Here is a 13,908-nt window from a genome sequence, read left to right on the forward strand (position 1 = left end):
GTGCATATGGCCCTTCTTTTCACTACATCTGTGTCTTTGGGGTAAATACCCAGAAGTGCAATTGCTGGCTCCTAAGGTAGCTCTAGTTTTAATTTTTTGAGGCACCTCCACGCTGTTTTCCAAAGTGGCTGTACCAACTTGCATTCCCACCAACAGTGTAAGAGGGTTCCCCTTTCTCTACAACCTCTCCAACATTTGTTGTTTCTTGCCTTGTCAATTTTTGCCATTCTAACTGGTGTAAGGTGGTATCTCAATGTGGTTTTGATTCGAATTTCCCTGATGGCTAATGATGATGAATATTTTTTCATGTGTCTGTTAGCCATTTGTATGTCTTCTTCCTAGAAGTGTCTGTTCATGTCTTCTGCCCATTTTTTGACTTGATTATTTGTTTTTTTGGGAGAGCGAGTTTTTGGGAGAGTTGGGGTTGCCTCGTCTGATGCTTCAAATTTAACACAATCGACTTTATGTAAATCCAGGGTTGGCTGGGTCTTCAGAAATAATATTGTTAGTTCTTTGTCCTGCACATGGGAACACAGAGGAAAGAAACTCTTTCCCAACCCAGCTCTGGTAAATTAGAACTTGGAGTCTAGTGTCTCTACTCTGCTATTTAGTTTCTTTAAAGCTTGGCTTTCAGTAACCCTATGTTGAAAATGACGTTCTCCAGATTTTTCACTTTCAAACAAGAGAGAATGTAATTCTTGTGCAGTGCTTGTGGGGACCTTTTATGGTAACAATCTCTTAAAAATGGGATTATTTTTCAAAGGCAATACTGAACTGGGAAATTTTCTGTTGTATGTAAGATGTGATCTCTAGTAGAACATTTTTCGAAGTAAGATGTTCATTTAGTGAATATTTATTTGCTGTTACTGTTGTAACAAATGTTGACTTGTTGCTTTTTTGTTGTTTAGAACAAAGAAGACAAAAACTCAAGGAACATATGTTAAAAAGAAAAACTTTTTTTGCATACAAACAGGAAAATCACATACCCAGGTGAGGTCAAATTTTCTCATTTCAGATCTGTAAAATTATGTCAGAGCTGTCTAATAAAAATGTAATTGGAGCCAAAATTGTACTGTAATTTAAAATTTCTGGGGTGTCTGGGTGGCTCAGTGGGTTAAGCATCCCATTCTTGATTTTGGCTCAGGTCAGATCTCAGGGTCCTGGGATTGATCCCCACTTCTGGCTCCCCTCTCAACAGGGAGTCTGCTTGTCTCCCTCTACCTGTGCCCTTCCCCCAGCTGGCTCTTTCTCTCTCTTAAATAAATAAATCTTAAAAAAATTTTTTCTAGTAGCCACATTTGAGAAGTCTTTTTATTTATATATATATGTATTATTATGTCCAATCATTAGTTTTTGATGTAATTATTTATATTTTTTAAAAAATATTTATTGGGAGAGTGCATGAGCAGGGGATGGGCAGAGGGAGAGGGACAAGCAGACTCCCTGCTGAGCTCGGAGCCTGTGGTGGGGCTCAGTCCCAGGACCCTGAGATAATGACCTGAGCTTAACCAGCTGAGCCACCCAGGTGCCCCTCTGAAAAGTCTTTTTAAAAGATGAATTGTAATAACATTTAATCAAATATATACCATGTTATAATTTCAACATGTAATTCTTAAAAGTTATTGAGATATTTTACATCCTTTTTAGGTACTGAGTTTTCAAAATCTTGGTATGTATTTCACACTTTCACACATCAGTTTGGACTAGGCACATTTCAAGTGCTCGGTAGCCATACCTTCTTGGATAGCACAGTATTTCTTCCCATGTAAATTAATTCACACTCCAAGATGAAACAATTAATTTTAAAGCAAAGTGTTTGTATATATCAAAATATTGATTTATGGTTTATGCACTGCTACAAAGGTCAGTCTTAATTTAGTAAGGTTTTTACTGTGTGTGGGGGGGAGGGGGAGAGGCGTAAATGGTTATTCTTCAGGAGGTGGCTCTCCCCAAATGTTTAGAGATCATTTGTTTTAGTCTCAACCCTCCATAGGAGTATCTTAGTGTTATTTTGTTAAAATTTAAAAAATAGTACATGGTTGTGGCTGAAACAAAGCCCCATGAAAGTATATAAAGCAGATCAAATGCCCCCTCTAGAGATAACTGTTAGTAACATCCTTTAGGCTCCTTCTGGCATTCTGAGAGCATTGGCTTTAGAGTGATAAGGACTGGAGCCCATAAGTCTGCCACTACAACTGTGTAACCTCAGGGGAGTTACGTGGCTTCTCTGAGTCCATTTACTTATATTAAAATGGGATAGTAATGTGTGTTCCTTGGGGATCAAATAAGAGAGTGAATGCATTGTGCTATGCCTGGTATATGGAGAGAGCCCAATAAGTGGTAGATAATGTTTCACGATTTCTCAGTGGCTTTACACACAGAGCACTGGTTCTTGAGTTACTCTATTCTCCTGGTTTCTTTAGTTTCTCCAAACAGTTATTGCTATATTTTGGTTTTGTAAATTCTTCATACCCTTCCTCATGGTTGGAAGTGGTCAGATGGTGCTTATATTTAGGAGGTACAGATGACAGGACTTGGTGATGGATTAGGTATGGATGGGACGTGAAAGAAAGAATAGCCTTTAAGATGACCCTGAATGTTCCAGATTAAGAGCTACCACTCAATCCAACACCTGACCCTGATACTATATCCTACTGTGGAGGGTGAAATATTAGTAAAGACATTATTAGGTCAGTTTTCAACTAGAATATAAACAGATGAAAGGATATATCAAGTTGAATTTATAGATTTGATAACCACTATGGTTATGTAAGAGAAAGTCACTATTTTTAGGAAATAAACACTGAAGCATTAAGGGTTTAAAGGTAATAAAGTATGTATCTTGACTTGAAAGATTCAGGTAGAAAAAATTGCATGTACTCCACACAGACACATGTTCAGAAACTGTAAATAATAACGCAAATGGAATAAAAGGTTAACACTATGTAGATCTGGGTAAACAGTATTTGAATATTCTTTGAACTATTTATAATTTTGCAACTTTATGTAAGTTTGGCATTATTTCCAAATTTTAAAAATTCTTTTTAACTTTACATTAATAGGTTACTTTAAATGCTTTAAATTTTCATTTACAAATCCTGCATTTCTTCATTTAAAACAGAAATACGATCCTAGATTTTTTATTTGAATAATTGAGTGGCTAGTGATACCATATATCAAGATGGAGAAGACTGAGGGAGGAATGGGGGAATCTGGAGCTTTGATTTGGCCATGCTAAGTTTGAGGTACCAACAGGACATCCAAGTGGAAATGCCAAATAGTTACATGTCTGAAGGGCTGGATTGAGATTGGGACCAGAGATTTAAACTTGGAAATTATCAGTTTGTAGATGATGTTTATTTAAAACTTTGAGGTGGGATAAGATTACTAGAGAGTGAGTAAAGAGAGTATTAATTCAAGTAAGAGCATGACTCTCAACTACTATTTAAATAAGGAACTCAACTGGGCCTCGGGGTTTATAGTACTCTTAAACACAATGGGAAGAAAAGAAAATTCTGAAATTCTTCTGGGTTCACCAAGAAATCTTACAAGTACCATATTTATTCCTTTCAGAAAACAGATGTCAACTTAAATATTGTTACTTGAGCAACAAATTGTTAAATAGACGACCAATCAGAGTTGCAGCTTTTCAAAATTAAGTCATTTTATTTTACAGTCTCTAATGTGGGTATTTTAAGAATCCTGTTTAGATAACTTTGGTGGGGGCAGTTTTATCATAACAAGACAGAATGGGACAGAACATATTTCAGTATAACTCTCCATACTGGACAGGTGAATAAGGTGGATTCTCCTTATCCTGAATTTTTTTTAGTTAGCAGTTAAAAAGCCAGCAATATCAAGACTAAGTACTAGGATTCTGTTAGCACAGACAGAAAAGGAGGAGTCCCTGAGAAGTATAAAACTAAAAAATGCAGAAGAAAAATTTTAAATTTATTTTTTTTTTAAAGATTTTATTTATTTGAGAGAGAGAGAGAGAGCGCACAAGCTGGAGGGGGAGAGAGGCAGACGGAGAAGCAGACTCCCCACTGAGCAGAGAGCCTGATGCGGGGCTCAATCCCGGGACCCTGGGATCATGGCCTGAGCCGAAGGCAGATGCTTAGTGACTGAGCCCCCAAAAATTTAGGAAGAAGAGAGACAGACTTAATAGAAGTAGACCACTGAGGTAGGAGAAAAAGGAGAACAGCTGGTGATTGGTAGCAAAGTGAAGAAAGTATTGAAGGAAAGAAGAGTGGCTGCCTGTGTCAAGTGCTGCTTAAAGGTTCAGTAAGGTGAAAACGGAATTGGCCCATGACTTGTAGAAACATGGAAGCAGATGACATTGGGAGTCCGCAGTAGAGTGCCGAGGACACGCTCCCAAGAGGCGTGGGCTGGGGAGAGAATGGAATGTGACAACATGGGGACAGTGTGTATAGATACATGCTTTTGAGAAGTTTTGCTATAAAGCAAAGAGAAATGAGGCCGGAACTGAAAGGGAATGTGGAGTTTAAGGCTTTTAAGATGAGATATAATAGATAGTGTTTATATGCTGATGGGAGTGATGTAGTAGAGGGGCAAGTTAAGAAGAATGAGCAAATTATCACAGGAACAAAATCCTGAGTAGGCAAGCAGGAGAACACAAATATTGAGTTTGACCTTGAGTCAGCATGGTGTCAGTTCATCCATAGACAGGAGGGAAGGCAGAATATGTGGGTACAGAGGCAGATAGGCTGACAGTCTTTGGTGGAGGAAAGAAGGGCTAATTCTTGTTAAGACTGCGTCTGATTTTCTCAGTGAGATAACATCACAGTATACTGTATGTCCAGAAGTAATAGGGTGTCTGATTAGTTACCACATTGGGAGTCCCTGACAGGTGGACCCTGAGCATCATCTCCCACCCTACACCAGACTACAGACCAGTGAATAATAACAGGAGTATTTGCCATCAGGTAGTGAATGCAGGAGCTTAAACTGGGAAGACATTGCTCTGTTCAGTGACACATATTGACTCTTCTCTGCCATCATCCAAAATGTGTAATACAAGCTGTCAAAGTTCTGCCCCTTGTCCAAACAGACTGAGCAAACAGATGTGAAAAGCAGTGTAACCCAGATTGTCATACAGATAAGTTTTGTTCATGCTAAAATATATACCTTTTACATTTTAACATCTCTGAACTGGGGATCTTAGAATCAATGGCATGTCTAATTGAGCGTGTTTTTTCTTTTCTTAATGGAATGCAGATTGTTATAATGACTTGTTAAGAGAATATCATGGCCTGTACAAACCAGTCTGTATTTATTCAAAGGAGTGTAGGTCAAATTCTTGAGAAAGCATTTGTTTTGGATATGTATTCTAAATGCATTGTCATCTAAAAAGTAAAGTCCACATTTGTAATAAATTGGGCTGTCAGTGGGTATGGAAAATTTTGGATTTCTTTTGGGAGAGCTATTTTTTTCTTTTATTCTTTTTAATCAAAGTATAGTTGACATATAATATATTTCTTTTAGGTATACATCATAGTGATTTGACATTTGTACACATTAAATGCTTACCATCGCAAGCGTAGTCACTTTCTGTCACCATACCAAGTGACTATATTCTCTATGCTGTACTTTTCATCCCCATGGCTGACTTATTTTATAACTAGAAGTTTGTGCCTCTTAACTCCCTTCACCTATTTCATCCACCCCCCCCATTGCCTTCCTCTCAGGCAACCTGCAATTCTCTGTATTTGAATCTCTATTTGTTTATTTGTTGTTTTTTTGTTTTGTTTTGTTTTTTTAGATTTCACATAGAAGTGAAATCATATGATATTTGTCTTTCCCCAACTGTCTTATTTCACTTGGCAGAATACCCTCAAGGTCCATCCATGTTGTCACAAATGGCAAGATTTCATTCTTTTTTATGGCTGAGTAATACTCCATTGTGTGTGTATGTATATATATACATACACACACACATATACATATACCACATCTTCATTCATTTATCAGTGGACACTTAGGTTACTTCTATATCTTGGCTATTGTAAATAATGCTGCAGTAAACACAGGGGTGGATATACCTTTCTGAATTAGTGTTTTCGTTTTCTTCAGGTAAATACCCAGGAGTGAAAATGCTGGATCATCTGGTATTCCTCTTTTTAATTTTTTGAGGAACCTCCATACTGTTTTTCACTGACTGTACCAATTTATATTTTCATGTTCAGGGGCTCCCTTTTCTCTGTATCCTTTCCAACATTTGTTATTTTTTGTTTCTTTAATACTAGCCATTCTGGGGGTGCCTGGGTGGCTCAGTCGGTTAATCATCCAACTCTTGATTTCAGCTCAGGTCATGATCTCAGGGTTGTGAGATCGAGCCCTACATCTGGCTCTGTGCTCAGCATGGAGTCTGCTTGAGATCCTCTCCCCATGCTCAAGCATGCGTGTGCTCGCTCTCTCTCTCTCAAAATTAAAAAAAAAAAAATACTAGCCCATTCTGACTGTTGTGAGGTGATATCTCATTGTGGTTTTGATTTTCATTTCCCTGATGATTAGTGATGTTGAGCATCTTTTCATGGGTTTGTTGACCATGTATGTCTTTGGGAAAATGTCTGTACAGATCCTCTGCCCACTTTTTAATTGGGTTTTCTTCATGTTGAGTTGTAGGAGTTCTTTATAAATTTTGCAAATTAACCCCTTATCAGATATATCCTTTGTAAATAACTTCTCTCACTTAGTAGATTGCCTCCCTCCCCACCCCCTACCCCACCCCCTTGAGAGAGAGAGTGTGTGAGCGGGGGTGTGGGGGTGGGGGGGACAGAGGGAGAGAGAGAATCTTATGCAGGCTCCACACCCAGTGCAGGGCTCAAGGCGGGGCTTCATCTCGTGACCCCAAAATCATGGCCTGAGCCAAAGAAAATGTTGCTTAATAAAGGTTTTGAGGACTTGTTTAAGTGACTAGGAAGAATGGCTTGGAATGAGATTATCAAATGTTTACATATTCTGTGTAGGGAGGGTGTTAAGACTTTTAAGAAAATACCTTTAAATTCCTCAGCTATCTTGTTTACACTATTAAGTCACTCTGTAATAAGAAAAAGGACGAATAAATCTCAGTTCCATTCTTGCCTCAATTTAAAATTACAAAGTCAGATGATTGTTAATATTCTCTCATTCCTCCCCCCAAAGAGAAAACTTCCTTGGTACATGGTTAAACTTCTTTTCATTTTTTATTTTTTAAAGTAGCAGAGACCAGAAAGTGATGAACTCTGAGGGCCAAGTCCACGAAGAGACAAAAGTTCTGAAATTTAAAACAAAAATGGTAAGATATGCACAGAGCCCTCCTAAACTGTCCTTCCCCCCCTTTTCCCTTCCTAAACTCTTAAAGTTTGTTCTGAAATGCTGATTTGTCTTAAATCACTCTTTTAGGCTGGTAAAGAAAATGTCAGTAGACCTCCTGGGAACAAAAATCATGTAACAATGGGAAAAAATTGTATTCCTTTAAGACCTTCTAATGAATTAACCAGTTCAACAATAGCAGTTGACACACATAATTTTGAGGATAATAATCAAATGGGACAGTCCATACCAATTAAAGATGACCCTCAAAGTCAACACATGACATTAAGCCAAGTGTTTCATCTTAAAAACAACAATAAAAAGAAACAAATATCCATAGAAAAACCAAAGCAAGATGCCAACATGTCCAAGAAGCTTGTGCTCGGGTCTTACCGTGGCCAAATTGTTCAGTCTAAGATTAATTCATTTAGAAAGCCCCTCCCAGTCAGAGATGAGAGTTCTGCAACAACGAAGAAGCCTTCAGCTGCTGTCCCTAAAGACCCAGAGCCTCCACCCACAGACACTCGCAGTACAACAGTGAGAAGTGATAAAGCCCCAAACGTGGTGACCACCACGAAACTTGGGAGCACTGCAGCTCAGGACAGACAGCTGGTGCGGCCTCCTATCAGAAGTCACCGCGACAGTGCTCAGGACGCTGTGAAACTGGGCATCGGGCGAGCCACTGCCAATGTTACAATCCGGAAGGGGCCTCGGGAGAAAGAATTACTGCAACCAAACACGGTTTCATCTAGTGCCAAAACCAGTTCTCAGGCTGTAGAGAGAAAGAAGACACTGTCAAGAAGCCTGACCTCTGAAACTGTAGCCAGGCCTGCTTCGTCTTCTAACACCAAACTGGTACAGAAATCAAAAAGCATTGACCCTCGCAGACACACTATAGCAAAAGCAACTCTTGATAGATCGGCTCAGCCCAAAGAAACTGCAGAAGAGAGAAGGTAAGTAGATGTCATTTTGGGGGCTTAGTTTTCAATAGAGTACCACTTGTGAATTTGGCTTATAATCTCCTTGAATATATTAGAACTTGTGTGGGTGTGGAATCTCCTCTGTCATAAACAGACCAGCTGAAGCAAATTTATGTGGTGGAACAGTGTGACCTAAGTTACTGTGCTTGAGTCTGTTTCATTAGATTGTTGTAATGTAATCTGAGTTACAAAGCTTAATACAGTTGGGAAATATTTTATAACCTCTCCATTTAAAAACACATTCTTGGGGTGTTTGAGCATGAAACGAACATTGATATGTTCAGTATTTCTTTTTGTTCGAACTTGTGAACTTACGTGTGGCCTACATGTGGAACTACTTAAAGACCTGAGTTATTTTTTAACTTCTCTGTCTGACAGAATTCTCTCATCAGTATCACAGTAATGCTTATGTCCTGCTTCTAACCTAGAGTTCGTCTGGGTGAGTGGAAAGCTGGTAAAAGAAAAGTGCTGAAAAGGCCTCCTAGCTCAGTGGTTACCCAGCCTGAGCCTGAAGGGCAAAACGAAAACTCAGTTGGGTCCTTTTGGATGACCATGGTAGAAGAAGATGAACAAAGATTATTTACTGAAAAAGTAAACAAGACATTTTCGGAATGCCTAAACCTGATTAATGAGGTACAGTCCTTATATTTGTGTAATAGTTTATAGTTTGCAAATTATCTTATAAAAGTTCTCTTACTAAATTACCTTGTCACTCTTTTGACCACGTAATGTGTTAGTGGTGTTATGTAGACGTAATGTTAGTTGTGAGATTCTCTTTAGCCTTTAATGGACCACATTTTCATTGAGGACATATACATATATCAAAGGGATAATTAGGTTTTTTAACTTGATTTTTTTTTTTACTTATAAATATTGTATTTCTCTAAGATGTTAATATAGAATGGGCTGGGGGTGGATATTCACTCTGATACTTCTATTTTTTACATTCCTTCAGGATATTTACATATTATTTTTTCTACTCATTACATATTTTACCAAAGACTAGGAACATAAATTAGTGAGTCATTATCACAGATTAAATTCAAGTTAACTAAAATATTTGCAAACAAAATTCCATTAATCGAAACCAACATCATCATGGTCTTAAACTTACTGTAGAGTTTCACTATTTGGACCAAAATCCTACAGAGTATAATAACTCCAGAATGTTTCCTTTATTTCCTGGCTATTTTTTAATCTTGATTTGGTCACCCATGGTGTCTAAGATCCATAGCAAGAATGAATATATAGAGTATGATTTCAAACCTTACTCTGGTTTTCATGAGTGTCTTTAAGCTTTTTGAAGACCAGTGAAAATTAGGATTGGAGTTTCCCTATTATATTCTTATTTCTGCTCAGCTGGGGTTTGTCATTGATACTGTGGATGTTCTCTTCCCTACCCTCTAACTATATATAGCTCTTACTTAAATCAACCATTACAGATTCATTTTAACCTTAATATCAAGACCTGACAAAGACCGTTTTTAACACCTGCAAGCTATTCCCCCTCATAAACATTTGGTAGTTGCAAAAATTCTAAATCAAGTATTAAATGGAATCTCACAATATATAAAAGGATAATCATCAAGATCAAGTAAAGTGTTAGTCATTTTTTTTTTAAAGATTTTATTTATTTGAGTGAGAGAGAGAGCATGAGCGGGGGTGGGGGTGGGAGGAAGGAGAGGGAGAGGAGAAGCAGACTCTCCGCTGAGCAGGGAACCTGACATGGGACTCAATCCCAGGACCCTGGGATCACGACCCAAGTCTAAGGCAGGCGCTTAACCGACTGAGCCACCCAGGCACCCCAGTGTTAGTCATTTTTGACTACTATTTTTCTCAACTAGTATTTCATTATTTTCATGCTTTGTACTCATGACTAACAGGCTTCTTGCTAGCCATTCAGAATAAGTTTGGAGTGAGGAAGAGAACACTGGATATTTTTATGAGTAATTTTCTACCAACTTTTTCTCTAGTTATCATTAATCTTGATTATAGTACAATTACTTAATTGTTCATAGTTTAGAGGCTAAAGGATATCACTCACTTTACTTCTTGCTATTTTAGGGGTGCCCAAAAGAAGAAATATTGGTCATACTGAATGACTTGATTAAAAATATTCCAGATGCCAAAAAACTTGTTAAATATTGGATATGCCTTGCACGTATTGAACCACTCACAAGTCCTATTGAAAATATTATCACAATCTATGAGAAAGCTATTCTGGCAGGGGCTCAGGTAAGATTAAAACTTACTGATCTTTACTAATACACTGTAAAGGAATTCAGAGTTATTTTGGAGTACATCAAACATAACTTGATAAAATTGCGGTTACATATGTAGTAGTAATGAATATTTAAAGGCCACAGTGATCACATTATAAAAGCTGTTTCTCAACCTTCTAAAACTTGCTTATGAACTAGTGACAATCACACCTTAGAAGATGGATATACACTGTAATGTACATTTAATGAAACTGGCCGTGAGAAATATTTTAGCACAACATGTCATTTTGCACGTTTCCTAGTTAAGAGATCTGGGAAATTGAATTTTTAATATTAAAATTTATTTAGCGAATATAAAGCCAAGTGGAATTAAACTAACTTTTAAAATGTTAGTAGGTTCTGTGGCTTTGTGAAAGAAGTCTTTCACTTGAAGAACACTTCTTAAATGTTCTCACATTTTTATGCCATATGTTTGGTCCTGCCCACACATAGAAAATGGCAGTAAACTAGTTTCTCTGACATATTAGCGCCATAGTGGTTTGATACCACACCTCTCCCCTCTTCCTAGTCTATTGCTGCAAGAGGCTCTGGGTATAGAATAAATTGTATTCTAGGTTTTTTGGTTTGGCCGGGTTTTTTGTTTTTATGGGCAAATGTTTCTAAAATGCATTTCCTTTTGACCAAGTTTCTCAAAAATGCATTTTGGAGATTATTTACAGAGAGAATTTTTAAAAATTCCTTTCTTTAGCCTTTCTTTAAGAAAGGTCTACTCACTTTAGTCTCAGCAAAGCCAATAGATGCTATTTGACCTTGCACTTGAATCCTAAATCAAATATTCAGCAGATACTCTCTCAAAGGCTATTATGTATAAAACATTTTGCTGAAGGGTAATTGTATTTGACAGAATCCCACCTGGAAGAGGGTGTGAGGTTCCTACTCCATGAACCAGAAGGGACATTACTTAAGGTGGCTTAAGGCAGAATACCTAGGATGCATAACCGAGCCAAGGACTCACATAGAAAGCAGGGTGTAAAGAGAGAGAGATGTGACACTGGAGCAGAAAGTGGAAAACAAGGATTAAAATTAGCCAAGAAAATTGAAAGCAGGATGAGTGAGTAGTTCAGGAATATGTTCTAGAACTAGGAATATGAGCCAGAACTTCCCTTTTATATAATATCTTGAATATGTTGCATTAGCAATCATAGTAGTACAAAGGAACAGAGTAAGTGCTTACATGTTCTGGCATATAATGGACAGTCAGTAAAACTGTTGAATTTGAATGAGTGAAATGTTAGGCTGGTCAACCTTGAGCTGTTCAAAGATGCATTTAATAGCATGTGAAAAAAATACATAACCATGGACTTGAATGTAGGAGAAAAGGAGTAAACTTTATATTAAATTTACTTTAAATTTATATTATTAGCTCTTTAGTAGATATTAATGTTAGCTTGCTACTTGTTCATTAATTTTGTTTATATCAGACAAACAGTTAAGAGTTACCAGAGGCTTAAGAAAAATTGTGGAGAAAAATTTTAATCTGATAATTCTACCCCTTCTGTTCATTTTTATTCTATAAGTTGGAAAGAGTCATTTTCAAAAGTTCAAGTGTCAAAATAAGTATTCTGAGAAAAGAAACATGATCTAAGAACCACTGCCTTGTTTTAAAGTTTGAAGTATAGTCACTGTTTTAAATATTTTTGACTTGAACAACCTAGTTAATGTCTGAGAATATAAAACTTGTATTTTCTTCATTAAAAAAATTAAGCCTATTGAAGAGATGCGACATGCAATTGCAGATATTCTAACAATGAAGAGTCAAGAAAAAGTGAAATATGGTAAGTTTTTAATTTTCAAGTGAATTGTGATTTTATTAAATTTCCTTGAATTATTTTTCTTTTATCTTTTTAAACTTTTTAAATTTGTAGGATGTTTTTCTTCTCTTACATCTGTGGGCATACCTCTGAGATTCAGTGGCCTTATGTAGTGTAAGAATTTTTAATTAGGATCTCTGGTTCAAAACCCAAATTTATCATTGAGTGTTTGTGAAAGTTAGCTTACCTCTCTAGGCCTTAATTCCCTGTGTTAAAAATGAGGCACTTTGATTAGATGATCTCTAAAATTTTATCTATTAAATTCTGTCATCTGTTCTATGCTCTAGAGAAGCTCATTCAAGAATTCTGTTTGCTAGGGATAGTAGATAGAGGGAAGAGATTCATTAGCTGTCAGGTATATGAAATGTAAACATTTTCTAGGTTCAGATATATCCTATAACTGAAACATCTCTTGGTACAAATCTCTAATAATTGCCTAGTAGTCAAATCTAGAGGTCTTTTCACCTTGCTGGATTTATCAAGATGTCTCAAGTATTTCCCATCAAGCATGTTTTATTTTGAACTCGTCTTCCCTCATTGCTTCCCCAAACCATCATCTCTTCCTCCCAAAAAAGAAAAGGGAAAAAAGAAACTGCTCTGTCATTGAAGATGCCTAAGCAAGGAATGTTATAAGAGATGCCCTCAGTACACCTGCACACTCATTCAGATGTGCACATGCGTTTATTTGTTAAGCCCTAACTTAGAAATAACTTGTAAATCAGGCCCTTCCTTCTCACTGATGCCTACCTCTCTGCCACCTTGCTTAGAGACAATCACAGCCTTGTTTGTCTTCTGATCATCACAGATCATTCTTTTTTCTTGCCATTCTAAACCATCCTTCGTAGTGATCAAATCTGATTGTGTATCTGTTTCTCCAGTGAAGATTGGTTTTTTGGGTTTTTTTACCAAACTTCTTGCATGTAAAGTTCATTATAATCCAGCCCTTCCTACCTATCATCACCTCCTCCCCACATTCCCACCGTGCTCCTCACCCTATATTCTAAGCACACTGGCCCGTTAGTTTTGTCTTAATAGGTCATTTCCTTTTAAGCTTCATAACCAAGATGGTCTTCCTTGGTCTTGTCAAGTATTCGTTTCTCAAGACCCAGCCTAAATGTCATTTGTGAAGATTTCCCTAGCCCTCTCCCTGTCCCTCAAGCAAAGGTAGTTTTCCCATTTTATGGGTTCCCGTAACCCTTTTTTCTTATCTCAGCTATATAGAATTTTCTCATTTTAATTATTTTCAAGCACGTCTCTTCCATGGAATGTGAACTTAAAGGACAGGGATGGTTTCATTCTTATATCTGTATCTATAATCCCAACCCATAGATGATAGTGAATATTTGTTAATAGTCAGCGGTATTGGCTTAGGAAAAGTAATAGTTAGGAGATGGCAGTTTGGTTCTTCTATTTTGAAAATCTGACCAACTATGAATTACTTTAATGTCTTCTGATTTTGCTCTTCAACTTTGACCAAAAGCTTAATCTATAAATGTATTTCTATAGGAGAAAGTATTGAGG

General features: G+C 37.1%; 1 protein-coding gene across 1 annotated transcript in view; it reads left to right on the forward strand.

Moving 5' to 3' along the window:
- The window catches only part of CKAP2 (cytoskeleton associated protein 2), a 19,466-nt gene that overhangs the window by 1,242 nt on the left and 4,316 nt on the right, over positions 1 to 13,908 (forward strand). The window contains exons 2-8 of the mRNA XM_081815501.1: positions 909 to 990; positions 7,219 to 7,297; positions 7,405 to 8,267; positions 8,723 to 8,927; positions 10,359 to 10,529; positions 12,282 to 12,351; positions 13,894 to 13,908. Coding sequence (XP_081671627.1) covers positions 909 to 990; positions 7,219 to 7,297; positions 7,405 to 8,267; positions 8,723 to 8,927; positions 10,359 to 10,529; positions 12,282 to 12,351; positions 13,894 to 13,908 — 1,485 coding nt within the window. The remainder of the gene's footprint in view (positions 1 to 908; positions 991 to 7,218; positions 7,298 to 7,404; positions 8,268 to 8,722; positions 8,928 to 10,358; positions 10,530 to 12,281; positions 12,352 to 13,893) is intronic.

Source organism: Leptonychotes weddellii, chromosome 3, assembly GCF_054177405.1.
Source record: "Leptonychotes weddellii isolate Sample4059 chromosome 3, ASM5417740v2, whole genome shotgun sequence".
Taxonomy (NCBI): Eukaryota; Metazoa; Chordata; class Mammalia; order Carnivora; family Phocidae; genus Leptonychotes; species Leptonychotes weddellii.